The sequence below is a fragment of the Dermochelys coriacea genome, chromosome 1, assembly GCF_009764565.3.
Source record: "Dermochelys coriacea isolate rDerCor1 chromosome 1, rDerCor1.pri.v4, whole genome shotgun sequence".
Lineage (NCBI taxonomy): Eukaryota > Metazoa > Chordata > Testudines > Dermochelyidae > Dermochelys > Dermochelys coriacea.
Genome location: NC_050068.2, coordinates 228020506 through 228044460, shown reverse-complemented (window position 1 = coordinate 228044460; position 23955 = coordinate 228020506). Strand labels below are relative to the sequence as shown.

At 41.6% G+C, this 23955-nt stretch overlaps 1 protein-coding gene across 5 annotated transcripts in view; it reads left to right on the top strand.

The window, feature by feature from the left end:
- ARHGAP8 (Rho GTPase activating protein 8) overlaps positions 1-23955 on the top strand; it is a 122313-nt gene that overhangs the window by 82395 nt on the left and 15963 nt on the right. For all 5 annotated transcript variants that reach the window (XM_043515484.1, XM_043515471.1, XM_038385568.2 and 2 more), the window contains 2 exons: positions 19159-19236; positions 19903-20031. In XM_043515484.1, coding sequence (XP_043371419.1) covers positions 19159-19236; positions 19903-20031 — 207 coding nt within the window. The remainder of the gene's footprint in view (positions 1-19158; positions 19237-19902; positions 20032-23955) is intronic.

The following is a 23955-nucleotide window of genomic DNA, read 5'->3' as shown; positions in this document are numbered from 1 at the left end:
CCTTCAATCACCTGCAGTATCCAGAGGTCAAATAAGAAAACGGGCCAATTCTGCTGTTAATACTAACCTCAGACCTTCAGTATGTGAGCACCTCGACTGGGGTTTTTAGTGAGAACCTTTGGATCCACTTGAGTTCCTCTTTTTGGAGCCTCACTTAACAGTAAGTGGGAGTAATGTTTCCAGGCCAAATTAGAAGATGAAACCATTACAAGTGTAACGTGCCAAATGTCCTGTGGCTAGGTGTAGAGAATGCATCCCGTTCGCTGCTAGGAATGTGCTAAGGCAAGGGAATTAGCAGCAACTGCAGACTGTCTCTGTGGTGGTGATTGTAAATGGGTAATTTATAATCTCCAGAAGCTATAGTGCATGTTCCAGTACAGTACACCCACCTCCATATGATGAAAGCAGTTAGCTCTACTCCAGCCACATCCCACCATCAAGATTTTGACTGTTACTTTAGTTTAATACATTTAGGATGCTCATTTCATACTAATCTTAATAGACTAAATCCCTCCCTCATGTGACCCCACTGAAATGTGCTGAGTTAAGCCAAGGATGAAGTTGTCTTGAATTATGACAAATTTATTGTCTTGAAACTAATTATAAAAATACAGTTAGATCAATTAACGTTTTCTGAGAGTTTTTGGCTGTGTTCTTGGAACGGTGCATGCACATGGACTTCCTCTTGAATATTTTAGAGGTTCAGCAGGAAATGAAGGTACTGTAACCATGATTATCCTCTAACAATGTGTCTTTCCATAACAATCTGCTGGGCAGAGTTGGTAGCACACCTCCTGTACTTCTTATTTTGTTTCTTTCTTGATGCTCTCTCTAGTTCACTGCTACACTGATCCCATGCTCTCACACCAACTGCTGAGTCTGGCTTAGATACCTTCTGTCTGCTATAGCAGCAACATCAAAAGCACAAAGAAAAAGAGCAGGCTTTCAGTTTTCATTGTTGTGATGAGGAAAAGCACTGGGTCAGCCTTGTCATTGCAAAGTCTTTTCCAGATGAAGTGATTTTGTTACCTTGTGGGCAGTAATAATCCTTGAGCTTTCTCCAGACCACATCCTTTTTTTTTATTTATTTATTCTTTTGGCTAAAAAGTAACTATAATCCACCAGCTTGTTCAGCACATTTTGCAGAGCCTGTGAAGGGTAGGGGTTAGGGAAGTGTGATGGTGCTTCTTAACAAAAGTTCTTAGTCTGGATACATTTAGTTCCTCTGTAACTTTTTTCATAGCTACATATTCTAGCCAAGCACAGGCAAGCCTAAGTACTTCTCCTTTTTCCTTTCTCTTTGTTCTGGCATAGGCTCCAGGCACCTGTGTGGGGATGGGCTGTCCCAGTGCTCTGCTATCCCCCACTTAAGCACAGATCTGTTTAGGGCTGCCATGTTTCCAGCTATAGGGTGTTCATTATGAACCATGTTTCTAAGAGACCACGGTTTGTGAGTTGGGAAGTTTTCTGACATCTGCAGCCTCCTAGCACATGTAACGCAGTCAAAGTGTTAACCAGTAGATGGTGGGCATGCACTTTTGCACCTGCTTAAAAGAGCATAGATTTCATTGTACCTGGTGTTCACTGCAATTTTAGTGCCTTGACTGCAGCTAGAGTCTCTCAAAGACTTCCATTGACTTCAGTGAGCTTTAGATCAAGTACTTAAAGTTTGGGGACCTCAGAGAAGCAACCTGCCATCAAGTTCTGGCAACCTCAGGGAGTGTGGCTAGCAGTTCTTCCCTGCACACACAATGAAGGCTACAGTTCAGTGTCAGGCACAAAACCAATTGTGTCCAAGTCCACCTGGTTGGAATCCTGTCCTGGCTGACAAGATTCCTGTGGCAAAGCACAGGCTAAGCAGAGCAGGAGGTAGCCCTGATGATCTTTTAGGGTGCTGCATCAAACCAGAACAAGTTTCCACCTCTCAAGCTGCAGCAGTCAAGCACTAGGTAGAAGGGAATCCACACTCCCTTTTGACACAGAGAGACAAAGTAACCTTCACTAACCTGAAGAGAGAGGATCTCCAAATTCAAATCTTGTTCTGCCACCCCGATCTATTGAGCTAACAAGGGACTGTATGTTGATAATCACTTAATAGGGATTGGGAAGTTCTTAGCTTTTAATCACACAGGAACTTTTTAAGGAATCCCTGTCTGAGGTGTCATTATTATGCTAATAATGTTCGCAAAAAGAAAAGGAGTACTTGTGGCACCTTAGAGACTAACAAATTTATTTGAGCATAAGCTTTTGTGAGCTACAGCTCACTTCATCGGATGCATTTGGTGGAAAATACAGAGAAAATCTCCCCTCTGTATTTTCCACCAAATGCATCCGATGAAGTGAGCTGTAGCTCACGAAAGCTTATGCTCAAATAAATTTGTTAGTCTCTAAGGTGCCACAAGTACTCCTTTTCTTTTTGCGAATACAGACTAACACAGCTGCTACTCTGAAACCTGCTAATAATGTTGTTAGTATTATTATAATTTAAATGTATATGTTTACTCATTGCCAACAATATCCCCAAAAACTTGCAGTTTGAAAGACAGGCACACAAAATGGAGATGAAGTGGGAAATGCAGAGATTGGGACAACTTCTCACTTTAGGGCCTAACAGAAGTCATGAGTTTTTCATAATTCATAGATTTCAAGGCCCAAAGGGACTATTATGATCATCTAGTCTGATGTCATGGAGGACAAAGGCCACTGAATTTCACCAAGTGAAGTCAACATCTAAGGGATAAAATTAAAGGGGAAAAGGAGTTCAACAGAGCTAGCAGTTTCTCAAAGAGACAATAGTAAAGGCACAACTGCAAACTATCCCAATGCAAAGGAAATATAGGAAGAATAGTAAGAAGCCAATATGGCTCCATCAAGAGCTCTTTAATGACCTGAAAATCAAAAATTAATACTATAAGAAGAGGAAACATGGACAAATTGCTAGGATAGAGTACAAAAGAATAGCACAAACATGAAGGGACAAAATCAGAAAGGCTAAGGCACAAAATGGGTTACATCTAGCACGGGACCTAAAAGGCAATAAGAAGAGGTTCTTTAAATACCATAGGAGCAAAAGAAAGACAAAGGAAAATATAGATAGTCTGCTTATCTGTTCTTAACTGACATCAAGAAGGCTGAGGTGTTTAATACATATTTTGCTTCAGTCTTCACTAAAAAGGTTAATGGTGACCAGATACTCAACACAATTAATAGTAACAATAAGGAGGAAGGAAGTCAAGCCAAAATCAGTAAAGAACAGGTGAAAGAATATTTAGATAAGTTAGAAGGTGGCAGGAACTGATTAAATTCATCCTAGAGTCCTTAAGGGACTAACTGAAGCAATCTTTGAACAGTTAGCAATTATCTTTGAGAATTCATGGAGGACAGGTGAGCTCCCAGGAGGACTGGAGAACATAAGAATGTTCATACTGGGTCAGACCAGTGGTCCATCTCACCTAGTATCCTGTCTTCTGACAGCGGCCAATGTCACATGCCTCAAAGAGATGAGAAGAACAGGGCAATTATCAAGTGATCTATCCCCTGTCATCCAGTCCCAGCATCTGGGAATCAGAGGCTTAGAGACGCCAAGAGCATGGGGTTGAATCTCTGACCATCTTGGCTAATAGGCATTGATGGACTTATCCTCTATGCATTTTGAACCCAGTTACAGTTTTGGCCTTCACAATGTCCCCTGGCAACGAGTTCCATAGGTTGACTGTTCATTGTATGAAGTTGTTCTTCCTTGTTTTTTTTTTTTTTAAACATGCTCTTAATAATTTCATTGGGTGAACCCAGGTTGTTGTGTTATGTGAAGAGGTAAACAACACTTCCTTGTTCACTTTGTCCACACCATTCATGATTCTATAGACCTCTATCATATCTCCCCTTAGTCCTCTCTTTTCTAAATAGAATAGGCCAGGTTTTTTAAATCTCTCCTCATATAGAAGCTGTTCCATACGCTTAATCATTTTGTTGCCCTTCTCTGTACTTTTTCCAATTTCTAATATATCATTTTTGAGATGGGGTGAGCAGACCTGCATACAGTATTCAAAGTGTGGGCATACCGTGGATTTATATAGTAGGTTTATGATATTTTTTGTTTTATTATCTAGTCCTTTCCTAATGTTCCTAATATTCTATTAGCTTTTCTGATTGCTGCTGCACATTGAGCAAATGTTTTCAGAGAACTATCCACAATGACTCCAAAATCTCTTTCTTGAGTGGTTACAGCTAATTTAGACCCCCATCATTTTGTATGTACAGTTGGGATTATGTGTTCCAATATGCATTACATTGCATTTATCAACACTGAACTACTTCTGCAATTTTGTTACCCAGTCACCCAATTTTGTGAGACTTCTTTGTAACTTTTCACAGTCTGCTTTAGATTTTAACTCTTGAGTAATTTTGTGTCATCTGGAAACTTTGCCACTGTTTATCTATCTATTTTTCCAGATCATTTATGAACATGTTGAACAGCACTGTTCCCAGTTCAGAATCCTGTGGGACACCACAATTTACCTCTCTCCATTCTGAAAACTGACCATTTATTCCTATCTTTTCATAGGATCATAGAATATCAGGGTTGGAAGGGACCTCAGGAGATCTTGTCCAACCCCCTGTTCAAAGCAGAACCAATCCCCAGTTTTTGCCCCAGATCCCTAAATGGCCTCCTCAAGGATTGAACTCACAACCCTGGGTTTAGCAGGCCAATGCTCAAACCACTGAGCTATCCCTCCTCCAGTGTGTCCTATGTTTTAACCAGTTGCTGATCCATGAGAGTACCTTCCTTCTTATCCCATGATTACGTAGTTTGTTTAAGAGCCTTTGGTGAGGAACCTTGTCAAAGATTTTATGAAAGTCCAAATATTCCATACCACTAGATCACCCTTGTCCATACGTTTCTTGTAGGGTGTCAACAATTCTAATAAATTATAAAAGCTGTGTTGATTCTTCCTCAACAAAACATGTTCATCTGTTTCTGATCATTCTGTTTTTTACTATAGTTTCAACCCAAATGAAGTTAGGCTTACTGGCCTGTAATTGTCAGGATCTCCTCTGGAGCTTTTAAAAAAAAATTGGCATCACATTAGCTATCCTCCAGTCATCTAGTACAGAATAGGTTACATACCACAGTTAGTAGTTCTATAATTTCATATTTGAGTTACTTCTGAACTCCTGGGCAAATACCACCATCTGGTCGTAGTGACTAGTTATTGTTTAATTTATCAATTTGTTCCAAAACCTCCTCTATTGACACATCAATCTGAGACGCTTCCTCAGATTTATCACCTAAAAAGAATGGCACAGGTATGGGAATCTCCTCTACAGTGAGGACAGGTGCAAAGAATTCATTTAGCTTCTCTGCAATGGCCTTTTCTTCCTTGAGTGCTCCTTTAGCACCTTGATTGCCTAGTGGCCACACTTTGTTTGGCAGGCTTCCTATACTTAGGAGTACATTGTATTAAAAATGCAAATGTTTATGTATTACTGCGGAATTGTATATAACATCTCTAGGTAAGAAACCTGAGCAATGTGAACTCTGGGAAGTGTTAGGAGCTTCAAAGGACTATACGAAACAATGTGAACTTGTACAGTTAAGTGGGTGGAAATACCTGGGGGAGGTGATTGCAAATTCCCCATCTCCAGTCCTAGCCTTTTGAAGCTACATCTTGAGGAGAAACCCATTGTCTGACTAGTCACCTATTCAGTCTCTAAGGATCAAAGATCCAAACTGTATAAAGGAGACAATCCCAGATTCATGGGGAGAGTGTTTGTTCTCAGCCAAAGATGAGATCTACTTACATCATCCCATAATTATTTTTTCTCCAAATATTAAGTAGTTTTGTTAGTCCATAGCATAAGGCCTTGTCTACACTACAGAGTTTTGCCAACACAAGTTATGCCGATGATAAAATAACAGTATAATTACATCGCTTACGCATGTTCACACAATGCTGCTTCTGTTGGCAGAGCACATCCACAATTGGTGCTCTAGCATTGACAGAGAGAGCACTGCCCTGTGGGCTATCCCACTGTGCTACTGGCCACCTTCTACAGCTAGGAGTTGTGGGAAGGCAGAGTGGATCGCAGTGCATCATGGGTTCGGGCTTAATGTCCCACGATGCAGTTTTTTCTGTCCCATCATTCCATGGGCTTCCAACTGCATTTCACAGCATTTTTCAACGGCCCCTGTTTAGGGTGCACCTGCCATCTCTGTCTGAAAGGGTGTATCCTGCACTGTCCTCTACTGTTGTGGTCACTGTTATGAACACATTGCAGATGGTCATGCAGTATATCATGAGCTCCCAATTTGAACAGGAATCAGAAGTGCCTGACCTGCTGTGTGCTGTGGAAAGAAACACCAAATGACTTTTGGCATTCTCAGAGCAGTGCGCACCATCACTTTTGGGCTCAGGGGGAAAAAGGACTGAGTGGTAGAATCACGTTGTTATGCAGGTCTGAGAAGTTGAGCAGTAGCTGCAGAACTTTCGGCTGCAGAAAGCCACCTTCTTCTTCAAGAGGTGTCCCTGTGGGTGCTCCACTGTAGGTGTGGGTGCGGCCCTGCACCATTTTTCGGTGATTTTTACAGCAGTGCCCGTATCGGCCGTGCATGCGTGGAGCTTGCCTTACATACCAGTCTTGTCTTAATAGTGAGCATGCGCGGCCAAACTCCTCAGTTCCTTCTCTACTGTCCCTGGCCGGAGTTGGACCTACAGCAGACTCGTTAACTTTTTCTCTTACCCATTCTACATCCTTTCCCCCCCTTAGTTTAGCACTCTAGTTACTAGATAAGTTCATCCCCTTAAAAAAAAAATCATTCCTGCTTGTTCCTCCAGCCGACGCTAATATGCCTGGCTCCCCAGGATTTAAGCGGTGCGCTACGTGCAGGGACGCCATCCCTATCTCGGATGGTCACTCCCAGTGTATAAAATGCCTGGGGGGGGTTCCTCATTCCTCAAAAATGTGCCCATTGTTCCAAATTAAAATCCAGGGCACATAAAAACAGAGAACGCTGCCTGAAAATGATTCTTGGGCAGAAGTCACTTGGACCTGCTTCTCTCCCAGGTACGGGCTCCTCAGTGAACCACAGCTGTTCCATATCCAAAAAGGACAAAAAAAGAAAACTCCTGCCTTCCTCACCCAGAAGGGAAACATTGCAAGCAATGTGGCTGCGGCGACAGTGCAAGCTCCCAGTGCCGAGGCTTCAGGCTTCAAGTTGCCTGCCTCCTTCATGGCACTGTCCAGCACCGCAGCAGTCAGGGTGCCAGCACAGAGGACCTTGCCGGAACAGACCCGGACTGCGCTTACCTCCCTGGCACCACCAACCTCAGCACATGCATTGAGTGCTGTGGTGCAGAGAACGAGCCTTGAATGCCGCAGGCACTCCTAATGGAGGGTTTATTTCACACAGGCTCTCTGGCACCGCAGTTAGTTCATTCACCGGACCTACAGGTGTCACCTAACCTACAGTCACCTCTACTTGACACCTATTTTTCTCTGGACATTTGCATGTAGTCCGGACACCTGTCTCTGTCTGTATCACACTTTTCTAGTGATGAGGAAGCCATAGTGCAGGGAGACTTTTCACCATACCAGTTCTCCCAGTCACAGAGCCAAATCAGCACTGGTCACAGAAAATCTAGGTCTTCGTTCATCAAAGACCTCCCTCCCTGATATATAAACCCGTGGATGGCACCACCTATGCCCTTCCCTGGTCATTGGCAATACTGGATCCATGGGCACCATATAAGTGATTCCACTATGATCGCCAAAATGCCAGAAATAGGAGCAATGCCACCTTGCCACCACCAGTGCATATGGCTATGAATGAGACACAACAACAAGCTGTTACTCCACACTTCTATGAATATGCTACACATGCTTCCCCAACCCTTGTGGAGCCCGTATCCACACAGGATGAGGCTATACTGCCTCCCCCACCAACACTGTTGGATGACTTCTTAAAATGTCAAGACCTCTTCGAAAGAGTTGCCAATGAGTTGAGGATTAATCTGGAGGAAGTTTTCTGAAAACCAACATGAGTTGACTGACATCCTGCAACCTTCCTCCACATCCAAGATTGCCTTACCTGTAAATCCAACCTTTATGAATCCTGCCAAAACCACATGGCGGACACCAGCTATGAGCACACCTACCTGTAATGAGCTAACTGGAAATATTTTATTTCTTCCAAAGAGTCTGAGTTCCTTTTACTCACCCAGCACCAAACTCATTGGTAGTAGAGGTAGCTAACCAAAAGAACAAACACCAGTTCCCAGGTCTACCCCAACTGATAAAGACAGTAAAAGGCTGGATCTGCTTGGTCGTAAAGTGTATGCTTCATCCACATTACAATTCCAGATATCTAATTATGTGGCTGTTCTGGCAAAATATGATCACAGAAATTATGAGAAACTAATGGACTTTATTGATGACATTCCAGAGGGCGAAAACCCATCAGTTTAAAGCCATAGTCTCTTACTGAGAAATCATCTCCTGTACCGCACTACAAGCTGTGCTTGGTGTTTCTAACACAGCTGCGAAGTCCACTGCTACAGCAGTCGTGATGTGTCGAGCTATATGGCTTTCATAGTCTACTTTTCCTTGCGAGGTTCAGAATACCATAGAAGATCTCCGTTTTTCACCATCAAAAAGATTTGCCAGTAACATCAACAATGTGCTTTACTCCATGAAGGACTCAAGAGCAACATTACGGTCTCTCGGTATCCAAACCCCTGCAGATAGGAGGAGACAATGTAGATACCAACCTTATCAACATCCACGCTACCCAATGTATGCTCAACAAAGTCATAGACCATATGAACAACATCAGTGACCAAGATATCAACAAAAAGAAAAGGAGTACTTGTGGCACCTTAGAGACTAACAAATTTATTTAAGCATAAGCTTTTGTGAGCTACAGCTCACTTCATCGGATGCATTTCGAGCTGTAGCTCATGAAAGCTTATGCTCAAATAAGCTTTTCTTTTTGCGAATACAGACTAACACGGCTGCTACTCTGAAACCTGTCAAGATATCAACGTTGCCGTACCAATTCATTGGCTCCATGTCAACCCCCTCCAACTAATAAGCAAATTTGAAGATCTGACCGAGGGAATAGAAAACATTTATCCCTACTTCAGTGCCCATTCCTCCCCCATCCCCCGTGTCCCTTTTCAGGGACTCCTCTCACGAAAAACTGCTCCACCAAGAGGTGCATCACCTCCTCCAATTAGGAGCAGTACAACCAGTGCCTAACCAACACAGAGGAAAAATGGTTCTACTCCCATTACTTTTTAACACAAAATAAAACTGGGGGATGGCGACCCATTCTCGACCTCAGATGCCTCAATATATTAGTTAAATAAAATTTAAAAAAAAATACAAAATGGCAACTTGCAGCCATGATTCCAACATGGGAGCAGGAAGATTGGGCCTACACTTCTGTCAAGTTTGTATATCAACATGCAAGATGCACAGGAGAAATTTCAGCACTCACAGCAGATCCACCATACGCCATATTTTTTAAGGACAAAGTCACCCTACGCTTACTGCCCGAAATTCTCCAAAGGTGCACTCATCTTTCCCTGTCAGAGCCTATCTCCCTACCTTTTCCAAAACCACATGCAAATTCCTTTGAATCTATGATGCACACTTGGACATGCGCAGAGCTTTGTCCTTCTACTTTGAGAGGACTAAAACCTTTAGGCATTCCGACAAGCTATTTGTCCCCATTGCAAAATGCTCTTAGGACTCATTTATCTCTAACCACTGACTTTCCAACTGGATCTTGAGTTGCATTTGTCTCTGTTATCAACTACAGAACGTGACTCCTCCTACCTTTATCGGGACTCACTCCACCAGATCCTTGGCAGCCTCAGTGGCCTTTCTGCATAACATCCCCCTTTCAGGACATTTCCAGAGCTGCCATTTGGCCTTTTGAAAATTATGCTCTTACACAGGAACCCATCACCGATACGCGTGTGGGCAGAGCTGTTCTATCTACTGCATTCCTTCCAGATCTGAAGTCCCTACCTCCTTGAGAGATACTGCTTTTCAGTCACCTACAGTGGAGCACCCACAGGGACACCTCGAAGAAGAGGAGGTTACTCACCTGTGCAGTAACTGAAGTTCTTCGAGATGAGTGTCCCTGTGGGTGCTCCACTCCCCATCCTCCTCCCCTCTACTTCGGAGCTGGGGTGGCGTCCGTTGTAGAGAAAGAACTGAGGAGTTGGGCCGCGCATGCGCACTATTAAGACAAGACTGGTATGTGAGGCAGGCTCTGCGCATGCGTGGCCGATATGGGTACTGCTGTAAAAATCTCCGAACCACGGCGCAGGGGCGCACCAACACTCATCTCAAAGAATGTCAGTTACTGCACAGGTGAGTAACCTCCTCTTCCTGGAACTGTATGCAGTACTTGCCCCAGGACTGCTGCACAAGAACACCAAAATGAGAGCTGCCTTCTCTGCAGAGAAACACGTGGTGATCACTGTGTGGGAGCTGGCAATTGCAAAATGCTACCAGTCGGTTGCAAATCAGTTTGGAGTCTGGGAAGTGTACTGTTGGGTCTGCATTAATGCAAGTGTGCAGGGCCATTAAATCGCATCCTGCTACGAAGGACTGTGACTCTTGGCATTGTGCGTGAAATAGTGGACAGCTTTGGAGCAGTGGGATACCATAAGTGCGGCAGGGCAATAGCTGGCATGCATATCCCAGTTTTGGCCCCAGACCATCTTGCAACTGAGTACATCAGTAGAAAGGAATACTGCTCTATGGTATTGCAGGCGCTTGTGGATCTCTGTGGGTGTTTCACTGATGTCAACATGGGGTGGTCTGGTAAGGTGTATGATGCATGCATCTTCAGGAACGCTGGCCTGTACAGGAAGCTGCAAGCAGGAACTTTCTTCAGAAGATTTCAGTGGAGGATGCTTAAATGCCTATAGTGATCCAGGGAGACCCAGCATATTCCTTACTCCCATGGCTCATGAAGCCAGGGATTGAACTGGGTCATGCTCTGCATTGTAGCCAGTTAGGGCTTCTCCCCTTGCCAGCTGGTAGAGAGCAGGAAAGTATTTTAGCATTTTGTATTCCTTTGTACCTATTGTCTCTTCTGTTTGTTTAATAAAACTTGCCCTGAATCAAGCCATTGACCTATCCCAGCTTGGTGAATCTGCCCACTGGCCTACATTTCTGTCAAGTGTATATCAATTAACATTAAAAATGCCACACCGGGTAAGTGTGACAATGGCTAAATATACATTTCAGGGTTCTTGGCTTTTGCATTTTTCACAAAAGTTATATTTTTACCGGATTCACTGAGACACTATACATTTCAAGTGTGGTTGAGATCTCTGCAGAAATCTCAAGATTAAAAAAAAAACCTTGTAATAAGAACCACTTACATTTTGTTGGTGCCCACATATGATAAATAATCTATGCTCAAAGATATCAGTTTGAACTTGAACCTATTCATTCTAAAATCCAAGGGCTAGACTGTGCCACTTAAGCACAGAGCACGTGGAGACAACCACTGCTACGCCCCTGTGTGAGTGCAGTATAACTAACCCGCTATCTCTCTGTTGGTCTGGACTCATGGCCTCGCCTCCACCCCATGTATCCTTGTCACTGTACACCCCTGTGGAATAGAAATGGAGCTGCCCCTGCAACCAACAAAGCCCAGGTTTTGCTCTTAGACAAGGTATAAGATATCTGCCTTACACAAGCAGCACACAGAGGAAGGAAGGTTACTTATGCCATTTCCTCAAACCTTTACTGTGTTCCAATGAGAAGGCAGGGCAGAATCTACCCTTAAGTGGTTGGGACAGTTTTAAAACAAAGTTTGGATATTTTATGTACAGCGCTTCAGCCAGCGTGACGCTTTCTAATATAATTGCAGGCCCATCACTCCTTTTAGCAGTAAGAATTTAAATAATTAACTCTCATTTTGAAAGAGGAATCTAATGAGTTTCTAATTTCTCTGTCTCTGACAAACAATTTTTCAGCAAAGTCTGAAAGATTTTTTTTTAAATCAGTTTTGACCCTTCTTAAATATTCCTATGTGTTCTTCCTATGGCACAAGAAGTCTTGAGGTGTTTTAGAAGACATTTTTATCTGCACTATAATGATTTTAGTTCTGAGTGTAACACTATGTCCTATAACTATATATTGTGCCGTTACAGGCCATGACATTGCACTGTAAAATTTTGTCTGTGGCAGTAAAATCCCTTTTATTTAAAAGGCAGTATAGAGTATTTCTAATTGAAATAGTTTGAATACTGCTGTTTATTACAAACAGCGAAGTTCCCAAACTATGCAATGATTAGTCAATGAATACATATGGTAGGACAATACAACCTCTTCCCCATTCAGATCACTGCACCATTCTATATAATGTCCAATTTTTTTTATTTAATTAAAAAATAATTAGCACAGCTCTGTTGATCTCAGTGAAGCCAAGCCGATTTACACCAACTGAGGATCTGCCATTTGGAGTGGGGTATATGGGTGCAGGACATGGAATTGCAATGGAATGTTTCTAAATTGTTCAAAATCATAAGCAAGCCTTGAAAGTAAACCTTTTGTGTCCAAGGTCTACACATTCAACTGCTTATTCTGTAGGGCTGGAATATGCTATTAATGGCAAAGTAATTTAACTTGTCTACCAAGGGGAGTATCTTTCTCTCTATGAAAATGGAATTAAACTCCTGTCATAAAGTTGTGTTAAACCAGACCTTATACCTTGATTTATGCAGGCCTAAAAATAGTTGAATTGGTCTCACTGGAGGAAAAAAAAAAGTTTTGAAAAAAATGCAGCGTTCTAAGCAATAATGCCTCAGAGTGGGGACAGTGTTTGCTGAGGGTACTTTTTTGCCCTTCCAGTCCCTTATTGGTTCTGATTTGTCTGCTGCAAAATTCAGAGCATTCTTTGAACATGCTTGGCAGACCTAGTGCTAAATAATACTAAGTTACTCAAAAAGGTGGTTGTGTCTCTTGCTCTTAACAACAATATAATATGAAGGACCCACACAACTACAGTGGGGTCTGAATGCTAAGTTTATTAACTATATACATCATGCAAGGCTACATGTATAGATACTTCTGTTCTGGCAAGATTCTTGGTGGCTTCTGAGAGCGAGATCCACAGGAGGAACAATAACTTTTTTAAAGGGATACTATCATAATCCTATAAACTACAAAGGTCAAAAGGAATCCGTCAGAAAAAAAAGCTGTCTTTATTCCTACAAAAAATTATTCTTCCTCTACCATCTTTTTGCTAAAGTTAGGACCCGTGCTTTATAAAAGGGTCAAATATTTTCCACCTGAGGAAAAAAAACATTGCTGGTTTTGGGAGAAAAGAAAATCATGCAATTCACTTCACAAGTGAAAAGGGAAATTGGTTGCAGGAGTTTTGCTTTAAAGATGGCTGTGTTGATTTAAAGGTAATCAAAACTGGTTAATTTAAATAGTTGTATGTGTGGGCTGGGGGTGTGTGGGGCAGTTAAAGGGTCTGGAAGAAACCTACTTTTCGTAACCGTCTGGTTGGTGCTTGTGGTAAAAACAAAATCATCATTTATTGCTTACATTTTATTTGTCCTGAAAAATTACCTCTGAAAACAGCATAGGCGACATCAATATTCCATGTTTCTGTAGGTGAAGCTTAAAGTCACTTTTGCCCATAAGACCGCTAAGAAACTTACCTGGCAAAAGTTTGGTATTAAGTATAATTATTATAACAATGAGGAGATTCAGTCCTAGGCATGCACAGCTGCTGTCTGCACTTCAGAATAATGTATTCAGTTAGACCCAGGAAAGCTCACTGTAAAGCATACCTGATAAAGGAATAAACATGTTAAAAGTGGATGTTTATTACAAAACAGTTTATAGAGGGAGAGCCACATCAGATAAAGGCTGTAACTGTTAAATAAGCTCATTAAAACAAAATAGTGAATAATTATGAGATCCATCCCAAGGAAAACTTGTCTAGAAAATACTCTCTGCACCTGTGGCAGCTAGAGTGAAACTTTCAAATTCTCAGGAAATTATTGTATTGATTGTTTGTTAAAGGCAGTGCCTGTTCTGCTTACCATTTTCAGAACTGTAGTTTCACACAGGTTGAGCTATAAATTTAACAGAGCAGTTGATGTGGCTTGCAATAACTTCATTCAATTTAAATATCATAGAATCATAGAATATCAGGGTTGGAAGGGACCTCAGGAGATCATCTAGTCCAACCCCCTGCTCAAAGCAGGACCAATCCCCAATTTTTGCCCCAGATCCCTAAATGGCCCCCTCAAGGATTGAACTCACAACCCTGGGTTCAGCAGGCCAATGCTCAAACCACTGATCTAATATGGTTGAATGGGAGTAAAACAAGCATTCAGATAGCTGTTTGGTCCTCTAATACACACATTCTATATTGTCCCTCCTAGCCGCTGTGTAAGTGGGTTTTCTGGTATATTGTCATTCATAACTCTTCCAGACTTGACCACATGTTCTGAAGTTTAGTATTAGCCCTATATCCTGCAAATAGTCATGCCCATGCTTAACTTTAATTTTAGATAAGGGCATAAATATTTGCAGAATTGAGAATTAAATTACTAATACATGTTCTTGTACATACTGTAAGTATTAGTTGGGTGTCCATTCAAATTCCGTTGACTTATTTCTGTTTAGGTTTTACCACTAGTTTACATTGTTGATCCTGCTATTATATTGACTCTCACTCTCATGAACATCATTCAGTAGATGGCTAAAAATAATATATTAACCTATGTTTTATAAAGCGCACCCTTACACACCAACTCGGGTGAATTTATGATGATTAACATAAGAACATAAGAATGGCCATACTGGGTCAGACCAAAGGTCCATCCAGCCCAGTATCCTGTCTACCAACAGTGGCCAATGCCAGGTGCCCTAGAAGGAGGGAACCTAACAGGTAATGATCAAGTGATCTCTCTCCTGCCATCCATCTCCACCCTCTGACAAACAGAGGCTAGGGACACCATTCCTTACTCATCCTGGCTAATAGCCATTAATGGACTTCACTTCCATTAATTTATCCAGTTCTCTTTTAAATTCTGTTATAGTCCTAGCCTTGACAACTTCCTCAGGCAAGGAGTTCCACAGATTGACTGTGCACTGAGTGAAGAAGAACTTCCTTTTATTTGTTTTAAACCTGCTGCTCATTTATTTCATCTGGTGGCCCCTAGTTCTTATATTATGGGAACAAGTAAATAACTTTTCCTTATTCACTTTCTCCATACCACTCATGATTTTATATACCTCTATCATATCCCCCTAGTCTCCTCTTTTCCAATCTGAAAAGTCCTAACCTCTTTAATCTCTCCTCATATGGGACATGTTCCAAACCCCTAATCATTTGTTGCCCTTTTCTGAACCTTTTCTAATGCCAGTATATCTTTTTTGAGATGAGGGGACCACATCTGTACTCAGTATTCAAGATGTGGGCGTACCGTGGATTTATATAAGGGCAATAAGATATTCTCCATTTTATTCTCTATCCCTTTTTTAATGATTCCTAACATCCCATTTGCTTTTTTGACTTCCGCTACACATTGTGTGGACATCTTCAGAGAACTATCCATGATGACTCCAAGATCTTTCTCCTGATTAGTTGTAGCTAAATTAGCCCCCATCATATTGTATGTGTAAATGGGGTTATTTTTTCCAATGTGCATAACTTTAGATTTATCCACATTAAATTTCATTTGCCATTTTGTTGCCCAATCACTTAGTTTTGTGAGATCTTTTTGAAGTTCTTCACAGTCTGCTTTGTTCTTAACTATCTTGAGCAGTTTAGTATCATCTGCAAACTTTGCTACCACACTGTTTACCCCTTTCTCCAGATCATTTATGTCATCAATTATTAGCTTACCCACTAAGCAGAGGACCTTTGTCTTTCTCTTGCTGCTAATTGATTTTTCTGTCCCTTGCTAGGTATAATTCATTTTGTGCCTTCACTTTTCTGATTTTGTCCCTGATGGCTTGGGCTAGTCTTGTCTGTTGTATTTCTCCTTAGCAATTTGTCCATGTCTCTACTTTTTGTAGGATTCTTCTTTTATTTTCAGGACACTCAAGAGTTCCTGATAGAACCTCTTTCCTTCATATAAGGACAGTTTGCTATTGAGCTTTTAATATAGCTTCTCTGAGAAATTGCAAGCTCTCCTGAGCTCTTTTTTCCTTTAGATTTTCTTCCTATGGGACTTTACCTACTAATTCTTAGTTTACTAAATAATTACCACAAAAGGAGATTTCCTCTCCCCCTCAACATACTACTTTTTAAGATAATTCTTAATACTTCGTATCAATTATTCACCAGGCTGGGTGCCATTTATATGGTTGCTTCTTCCTTGCATTAAAAAAGAATGTCAAACTACAAAATAAGTCATTTCTCCAAGCTAGCATTCACAGAATACAACATTTCTAAAGCCACCTCCCTAATGAGCTGTATCATTCACTACCGAAGTCAATGACAAGCCTCCTAAATTGACTTACATGGGTACAGGATCAAGTGCAGTGTCAACTTATTTGGGCCTACCACAAGCACATATAAACCCGCTTCCAAATCTGCATAAAAAGGTTCTTTGCAACCAAAACCATGCCTGTCAATTCTCATCCTTCTCACACACGGAGACGGAATTTACAAAATGAGCGTAACTTGCTCATTGCTATTTCAATGTGAAGGTAAATAAATGCTTATCTTAAAATAATAGAATCCAAAAAATCTGTTTTTCATCTAAGTCTTTCCTCACTCTCTAACAGATGCTGGTATCATCACAGTTTCAGAAACTAGTTTAACACAGAACTAAGCTGGCAAATAGTACTTTTTAATGTAGATGTTATTACTAAAAATGATGAATCCAAGCATAATCTACACTTTAGAATTCTGAGACAATAAAATCTCAATTCATATTATGAATACAATTTTTGAGAAAGAAGAGGGTTAACTGTGCAAATACCTTGTCATGTATATGAGTTAAACCATAAGGACCTACGTAAGTGTCACCTTACAAAAACAAAGATTTATGAATCCCACATCAACTTCACTAGCTGCTTTGAACTGCTAAAAGCAATGAAGAAGGTAACTGCACGACTAGGCACTGGGACAAGTTTTGGGGACGTTTTCTTTTCTGTTTCTTTGCATAATGGTGGTACGAATAAGTATAATACGTGCCTCAATAAAAGAGAATGACAAAATGTATTATTCAACCAGTTAAACAGAGGCATCACCACTCCAAGCATATATGCAGTAACTTAAGATGCACTAAATCACATTCTGTGCATTCTGGATTATATCCTATAATTAAAGGACTAGTCACAGTACTATATGACTGCAGCAATACCACATTTTAACATACTGACTAAAAACTAGAGCTGACCCAAGGACAACAATTCACTTTCACATTAGAGCAAAAATAAAACCTTTAGAATATTTTCACACAAATGGGGTGAGGGTAGAGTTTAGAGATCCAGGACACGGTCATGGAAGTGAATATAAGACTGACTTTATTTTCTGCGTACACACGCTTGTATCTGCCTGCTATATCTATCTATCGGCTCTGTCTTTTCACAGCTAACACACCAGAAAAGTAGAAGAGAAAGCAGGGACTTTAACATGGGTCTCCCACATGCCAGGCTAGTGTCCCGTCCACCAGAATAGAGAGAGTCTCTCCCTCCCTGATCTAAAAACCTGCCTATCAGAAGTTTTGTGGAAACCAGTACATCTCTGCAAAACATTTAAGCTTTGATGAAACGGCATATTTCAGCAAAAATGTTGTAACTAGTTCTACTTAAAACACTCTCAAACCAAAATAAGGCCCCTGTTCATGCAAACTCTTACAAATTTGCTTAACTTTAAGCAAGTGACCATTCATTTCAATGAGGCTACTTGAATGCTTTAAGTTAAGGACATACAAAAGTGTTGGCAGGACATTGCCTAAAAATCTGTGCACCTCCCACATAGGTAGCCATCCCTTCAAGCAAACAGCTTTCCTCCTGCCTCAGAAGATCAAGAGACTTTGAGTTTTGGTGGACCAGCAGGGAAAGTAATTCCAGAGCCTGGAACACTGAGTCAGATTCTATACTGTGCCTTGCAAGAGATGCAGATTGGGTGGAGCAGCACAGGTTGGGGAGAGGGAAAAGTGACTTCATGCCAAATTGGAAACAAAAAGTACCAGAAATCCCATAACTTGTTCTTGTCCCAAATTTTGCAAACTGAAGAGATTCATAATCATTCACATAAATGTTCTATTTTGAAATGTTTATCCAAAGCTTTGAATGTAGGAAGTTCACTGCATTGTTTTCTCTGTCTTTTGGGATAATAGATGCCTTTGTGGGAAATTTAGGGTAAAATTTGCAAAATCCCTATATGACTAAAGTCCCATTTTCAAAAGTGACTTAGGAGCCTAAATCCCAATGATTTTAAAATTCTAAGGGCTTATCTACTTGAACATTAATTGATGGCAAACTGGAATGTGAATCTACCCCACACTGGCCTGCTGCACACTAACTTCCATGTGGAACCTGCTGCTGTGTGCTAAAAGTTCCCTGGTGCATTTTTATCTACCCTGCTTTGAAACAGGAATAGATTGAAGTGCAATAGGGAACTTTTAATGTATGGCAGCAGGGTCCACACAGACACAGCTAGTCTGTGGCAGGCTAGTGTAGATTCATACCCCAGCTTGCCACGAACTAAGTGTTTGTACAGATAAGCCATTAGGCACTACTGTCTTTGAAATGGGACTTAGTCTCCTGTGTCGTGTGGGCACTTTCGTAAACTTGACCCTGAAAGAAAAAAATGAATTGCAAAGTGTTTAATAAAACCTTGAGAAAAGCAAATGTTATTTCCACAAAGTATGCTAAAGCATGAGCTCAGATTGCTATTCCAGGGTAAAACATTTTTGAGTCTGCATCCTAGCTTTATGGATCACAAAATGCAGGCACTTCTTCAGAAGAACCTCGCTGGACTCTAAACTCAACAAAATGGCAGTGTTTGAAAAATGCTTGCTTCTGAGTCTGTCATGTGTACCTGTCACCAAACCCACTCACTCTGTTCTAATAGGATTGAAACCCGTCAAAACAAGCCAATGAACAACAGCTTTCACACAGAGCACCTTCATTTTATTTTTTCAGGGCTCCGAGTAGAAGGCCTGTTCAGAAGGTCAGCCAGCATACAAACTATCAAAGAGGTTCAGAAACTCTATAATCAGGGTAAGTCGCCATCCTCCCATTGCTTTAAATTAATAACACTCTAAAGGCCAGATTGATGTTCTATCTGTTGGTGACACAGTATCGCTATCTTTCATGTAATTAGTTAATCATAAACCCATTTGTAACCTAAAATGTCATATTAGTGTAAGCAGTAATACAGAAACCTGAAAGATAACGACAGGCATTTAAAGCTTTCTGAATGATGAGTCATCAATTGATGTCAGAGCTGGAGTTTACAAGATCTGGAGCAACTAATGAATTATGAGGCTTAAGTCAAAAATGGTCTAGTTTTTCATAAACACTTGCATTGCCTCAGTGCTTGGTAGGTTACTGCAGTTAGTTACAAATTATCCAGTGCAGTATCTTCTTGTCATTTTGTCTCTAGTGTTTTTCCCTGGTTATGACAATGAAATATAATTTTACATAACAATTTGTGAAATGTGTTGAATTCATTTGCTGAAATGTCTTTTTGAGGTGAGTCTTTTGAAGCTAGATTAATAAAACTCCATTTAAAAAAAACTACAACATGACAATGTTAAGATTTTGCAGAAGCTGAAAACAAGGTGGTTTTCTTTTTCTAACTGTGGTTTGGAACACAATTTTTAAACAATAATAAAAGAGATGTTGAAACATGTAACTGAGGAATCATCCTTTTTGATCCTTTAGGGAAGCCTGTGAATTTTGATGACTATGGAGATATCCATATTCCTGCTGTTATCCTGAAGACCTTCCTCAGGGAACTCCCACAGCCTTTGCTAACCTTTGAATCCTACGATCAAATCCTTGGAATCACCAGTGAGTACAAATCACTTATCACGTCATGAGTTTTATATTTGTAGTTGGTCTGGGTTTGGTTAATTTATAATGACTCAGTCACTAATCCATGTCACAGTAGGATTTGTATCGAAACATTCATCTCCTCTAAGCCTCAGGCACTAGACCAGAGGTCTCAAAGTTCTGGCCCGCGGGCCATTTGCAGCCTGAGAACCTCCCCAATGCAGCCCATGGAGGAGAGACACATGCAGCCACGCTGCCGGCTCTGTCTGCTGCAGGCACCGCCTCCCACTGCTCCCATTGGCGACGGGAGAGGGACAGGGGTACCATCACTAGTTGCTGGGGCAGAGTCAGCCATGGAGGCAGTGTCACTTTTTTCCATAATGAATATAAACAAGTCAAAATACCGAACACAACTATCGGATGCCCACCTTACTGCAATTCTGAAGGTTTCAACTGCTCAGTCCCTGAAGCCAAACATCAATAAACTGACAGAACTGAAGCATTGCCAGGTGTCTGGCAAATACTAAAAACTCTCTGGCAGGCAAAGAAGTTGTATGACAGTCTTATTATTTCTAAGAAATTTGAAATAAAAATACAATATAAACGTTTTCTTTTCTAAACACCATCTTCAGAGACATTATTGTCCCGCTGGGAGGATGTGAGGACTGGCATGGCCCTAAGGTAAATTGAATTTGAGACCCCTGCACTAGACTGATCTGATAGCAAGTTCAACGTTCCATCCAGTAGAGGGCAGAGGTAAAAATCCCTGTCCAAGACTTTTAGAAATAGGACCCTAAAGTTAGACTGCAAGTCCATATTTAGGCATCTGCCTGATTTTCAAAAGTCCTGAGCTGCTAACAGCTTCCAGTCTGTCAGGTGCATAAGAGTTTCTGAAACTCAGCATTTCTGAAAATAGACCAGGGGCCTAAATACAAACTTAGCAGTCTTATTTTGGATTTATATCTTTTAAAATTTTGGGCCATGTTGTAGAATTACAAAACAGCATATTATTATATATTTCATAGAATCATAGAATCATAGAATATCAGGGTTGGAAGGGACCCCAGAAGGTCATCTAGTCCAACCCCCTGCTCAAAGCAGGACCAAGTCCCAGTTAAATCATCCTAGCCAGGGCTTTGTCAAGCCTGACCTTAAAAACCTCTAAGGAAGGAGATTCTACCACCTCCCTAGGTAACGCATTCCAGTGTTTCACCACCCTCTTAGTGAAAAAGTTTTTCCTAATATCCAATCTAAACCTCCCCCATTGCAACTTGAGACCATTACTCCTCGTTCTGTCATCTGCTACCATTGAGAACAGTCTAGAGCCATCCTCTTTGAAACCCCCTTTCAGGTAGTTGAAAGCAGCTATCAAATCCCCCCTCATTCTTCTCTTCTGCAGACTAAACAATCCCAGCTCCCTCAGCCTCTCCTCATAAGTCATGTGCTCTAGACCCCTAATCATTTTTGTTGCCCTTCGCTGTACTCTTTCCAATTTATCCACATCCTTCTTGTAGTGTGGGGCCCAAAACTGGACACAGTACTCCAGATGAGGCCTCACCAGTGTCGAATAGAGGGGAACGATCACGTCCCTCGATCTGCTCGCTATGCCCCTACTTATACATCCCAAAATGCCATTGGCCTTCTTGGCAACAAGGGCACACTGCTGACTCATATCCAGCTTCTCGTCCACTGTCACCCCTAGGTCCTTTTCCGCAGAACTGCTGCCGAGCCATTCGGTCCCTAGTCTGTAGCGGTGCATTGGATTCTTCCATCCTAAGTGCAGGACCCTGCACTTATCCTTATTGAACCTCATTAGATTTCTTTTGGCCCAATCTTCCAATTTGTCTAGGTCCTTCTGTATCCTATCCCTCCCCTCCAGCGTATCTACCACTCCTCCCAGTTTAGTATCATCCGCAAATTTGCTGAGAGTGCAATCCACACCATCCTCCAGATCATTTATGAAGATATTGAACAAAACGGGCCCCAGGACCGACCCCTGGGGCACTCCACTTGACACCGGCTGCCAACTAGACATGGAGCCATTGATCACTACCCGTTGAGCCCGACAATCTAGCCAGCTTTCTACCCACCTTATAGTGCATTCATCCACCCCATACTTCCTTAACTTGCTGACAAGAATGCTGTGGGAGACCGTGTCAAAAGCTTTGCTAAAGTCAAGAAACAATACATCCACTGCTTTCCCTTCATCCACAGAACCAGTAATCTCATCATAAAAGGCGATTAGATTAGTCAGGCATGACCTTCCCTTGGTGAATCCATGCTGACTGTTCCTGATCACTTTCCTCTCCTCTAAGTGCTTCAGGATTGATTCTTTGAGGACCTGCTCCATGATTTTTCCAGGGACTGAGGTGAGGCTGACCGGCCTGTAGTTCCCAGGATCCTCCTTCTTCCCTTTTTTAAAGATGGGCACTACATTAGCCTTTTTCCAGTCATCCGGGACTTCCCCCGTTCGCCACGAGTTTTCAAAGATAATGGCCAAGGGCTCTGCAATCACAGCCGCCATTTCCCTCAGCACTCTCGGATGCAATTCGTCCGGCCCCATGGACTTGTGCACGTCCAGCTTTTCTAAATAGTCCCTAACCACCTCTATCTCTACAGAGGGCTGGCCATCTCTTCCCCATTTTGTGATGCCCAGCACAGCAGTCTGGGAGCTGACCTTGTTAGTGAAAACAGAGGCAAAAAAAGCATTGAGTACATTAGCTTTTTCCACATCCTCTGTCACTAGCTTGCCTCCCTCATTCAGTAAGGGGCCCACAATTTCCTTGGCTTTCTTCTTGTTGCCAACATACCTGAAGAAACCCTTCTTGTTACTCTTGATAGTACTCTTTATACTCTTGTACTTTGTACTCTTTATAGTACAATATATTTATATGCACCTTTTCTTCCATCCTCCACCCCTGCTTTGCTCTATTCCCTTTGCCCATACTAAAACCCATTGTTCAAAGTTGTTTCTGTTCTTTTTGTACGTTTTTTATATGGTGCTTTGCATCCTGGAGGTTTTCACAGTGCTTTTCGAAACTATTTACTGCTCCATACACAATCACTTCACTGCTAGAGTGCAACTGCCCTTGGGGATGGAAGTTGGCAGCCAGATGGGGGATCAGTGCGCAGTGAGGAAGTTGAACAAAGGAGGAATTTGAAACAATGCCACCAGGGCAAACTTCACTCTTATGGAAGCATGCTGTGTGATATGTAATGTCCACATAGAGCAGGTAGGAGCTTGAAGATTTAGCCCCAAAGGCCCACACATAGGCCTCTTGCTTTAACCAAGGTTTACTCATTTATTTGTACTGCAGTCCTGCATTATCAAGAATTAGGTAAAATTTTCAGCGTGCTTTACTCAGTTACTTCAAAACATTGGACCACACTCAGTTACACCAGTGCAATCCCGGTGTCTTCATCTGCACTATTGAAATTGTGGTAGCAGAAATTGGCCCAGCCTATGTATATTTCATTGAAATTTTAGTAGAGCTACTACTCTGGAATAAAATATTAGGGAACAAACCAGATTGACTTAAAGCATAGAGGGGAATATATTAATTATCTAAAGGGCTGACATCACATGAATCTACTGGTGATAAAACTTCAATCATGTGGCCTTTTTCCAGGCATTGAGAATTTTCTATGCTGACAGAGTGACTCTGTATATTCCAGTATGTCTGGCATTTAGTACACCCTGCTTGGAGAGACGTATATTCTGCTATCCACTAGTTCCATTGTAGGTGGATTCTAAATTCTGATAAGCATTGAGTCAACAGAACTTCCAGTCACAAATTGTGAAAGAGTGTTGTTCTAACCAGGTGCTCTTTGAGGTGGGGGTAATTAAGGCTTGGCTGCTTCCAGAACAGCTTGTTAACACTCGTTAACGCTTGTTAACACACTGTTAATAACTGAGAGACTCTGCTGTTGGAAAGCTGAAAT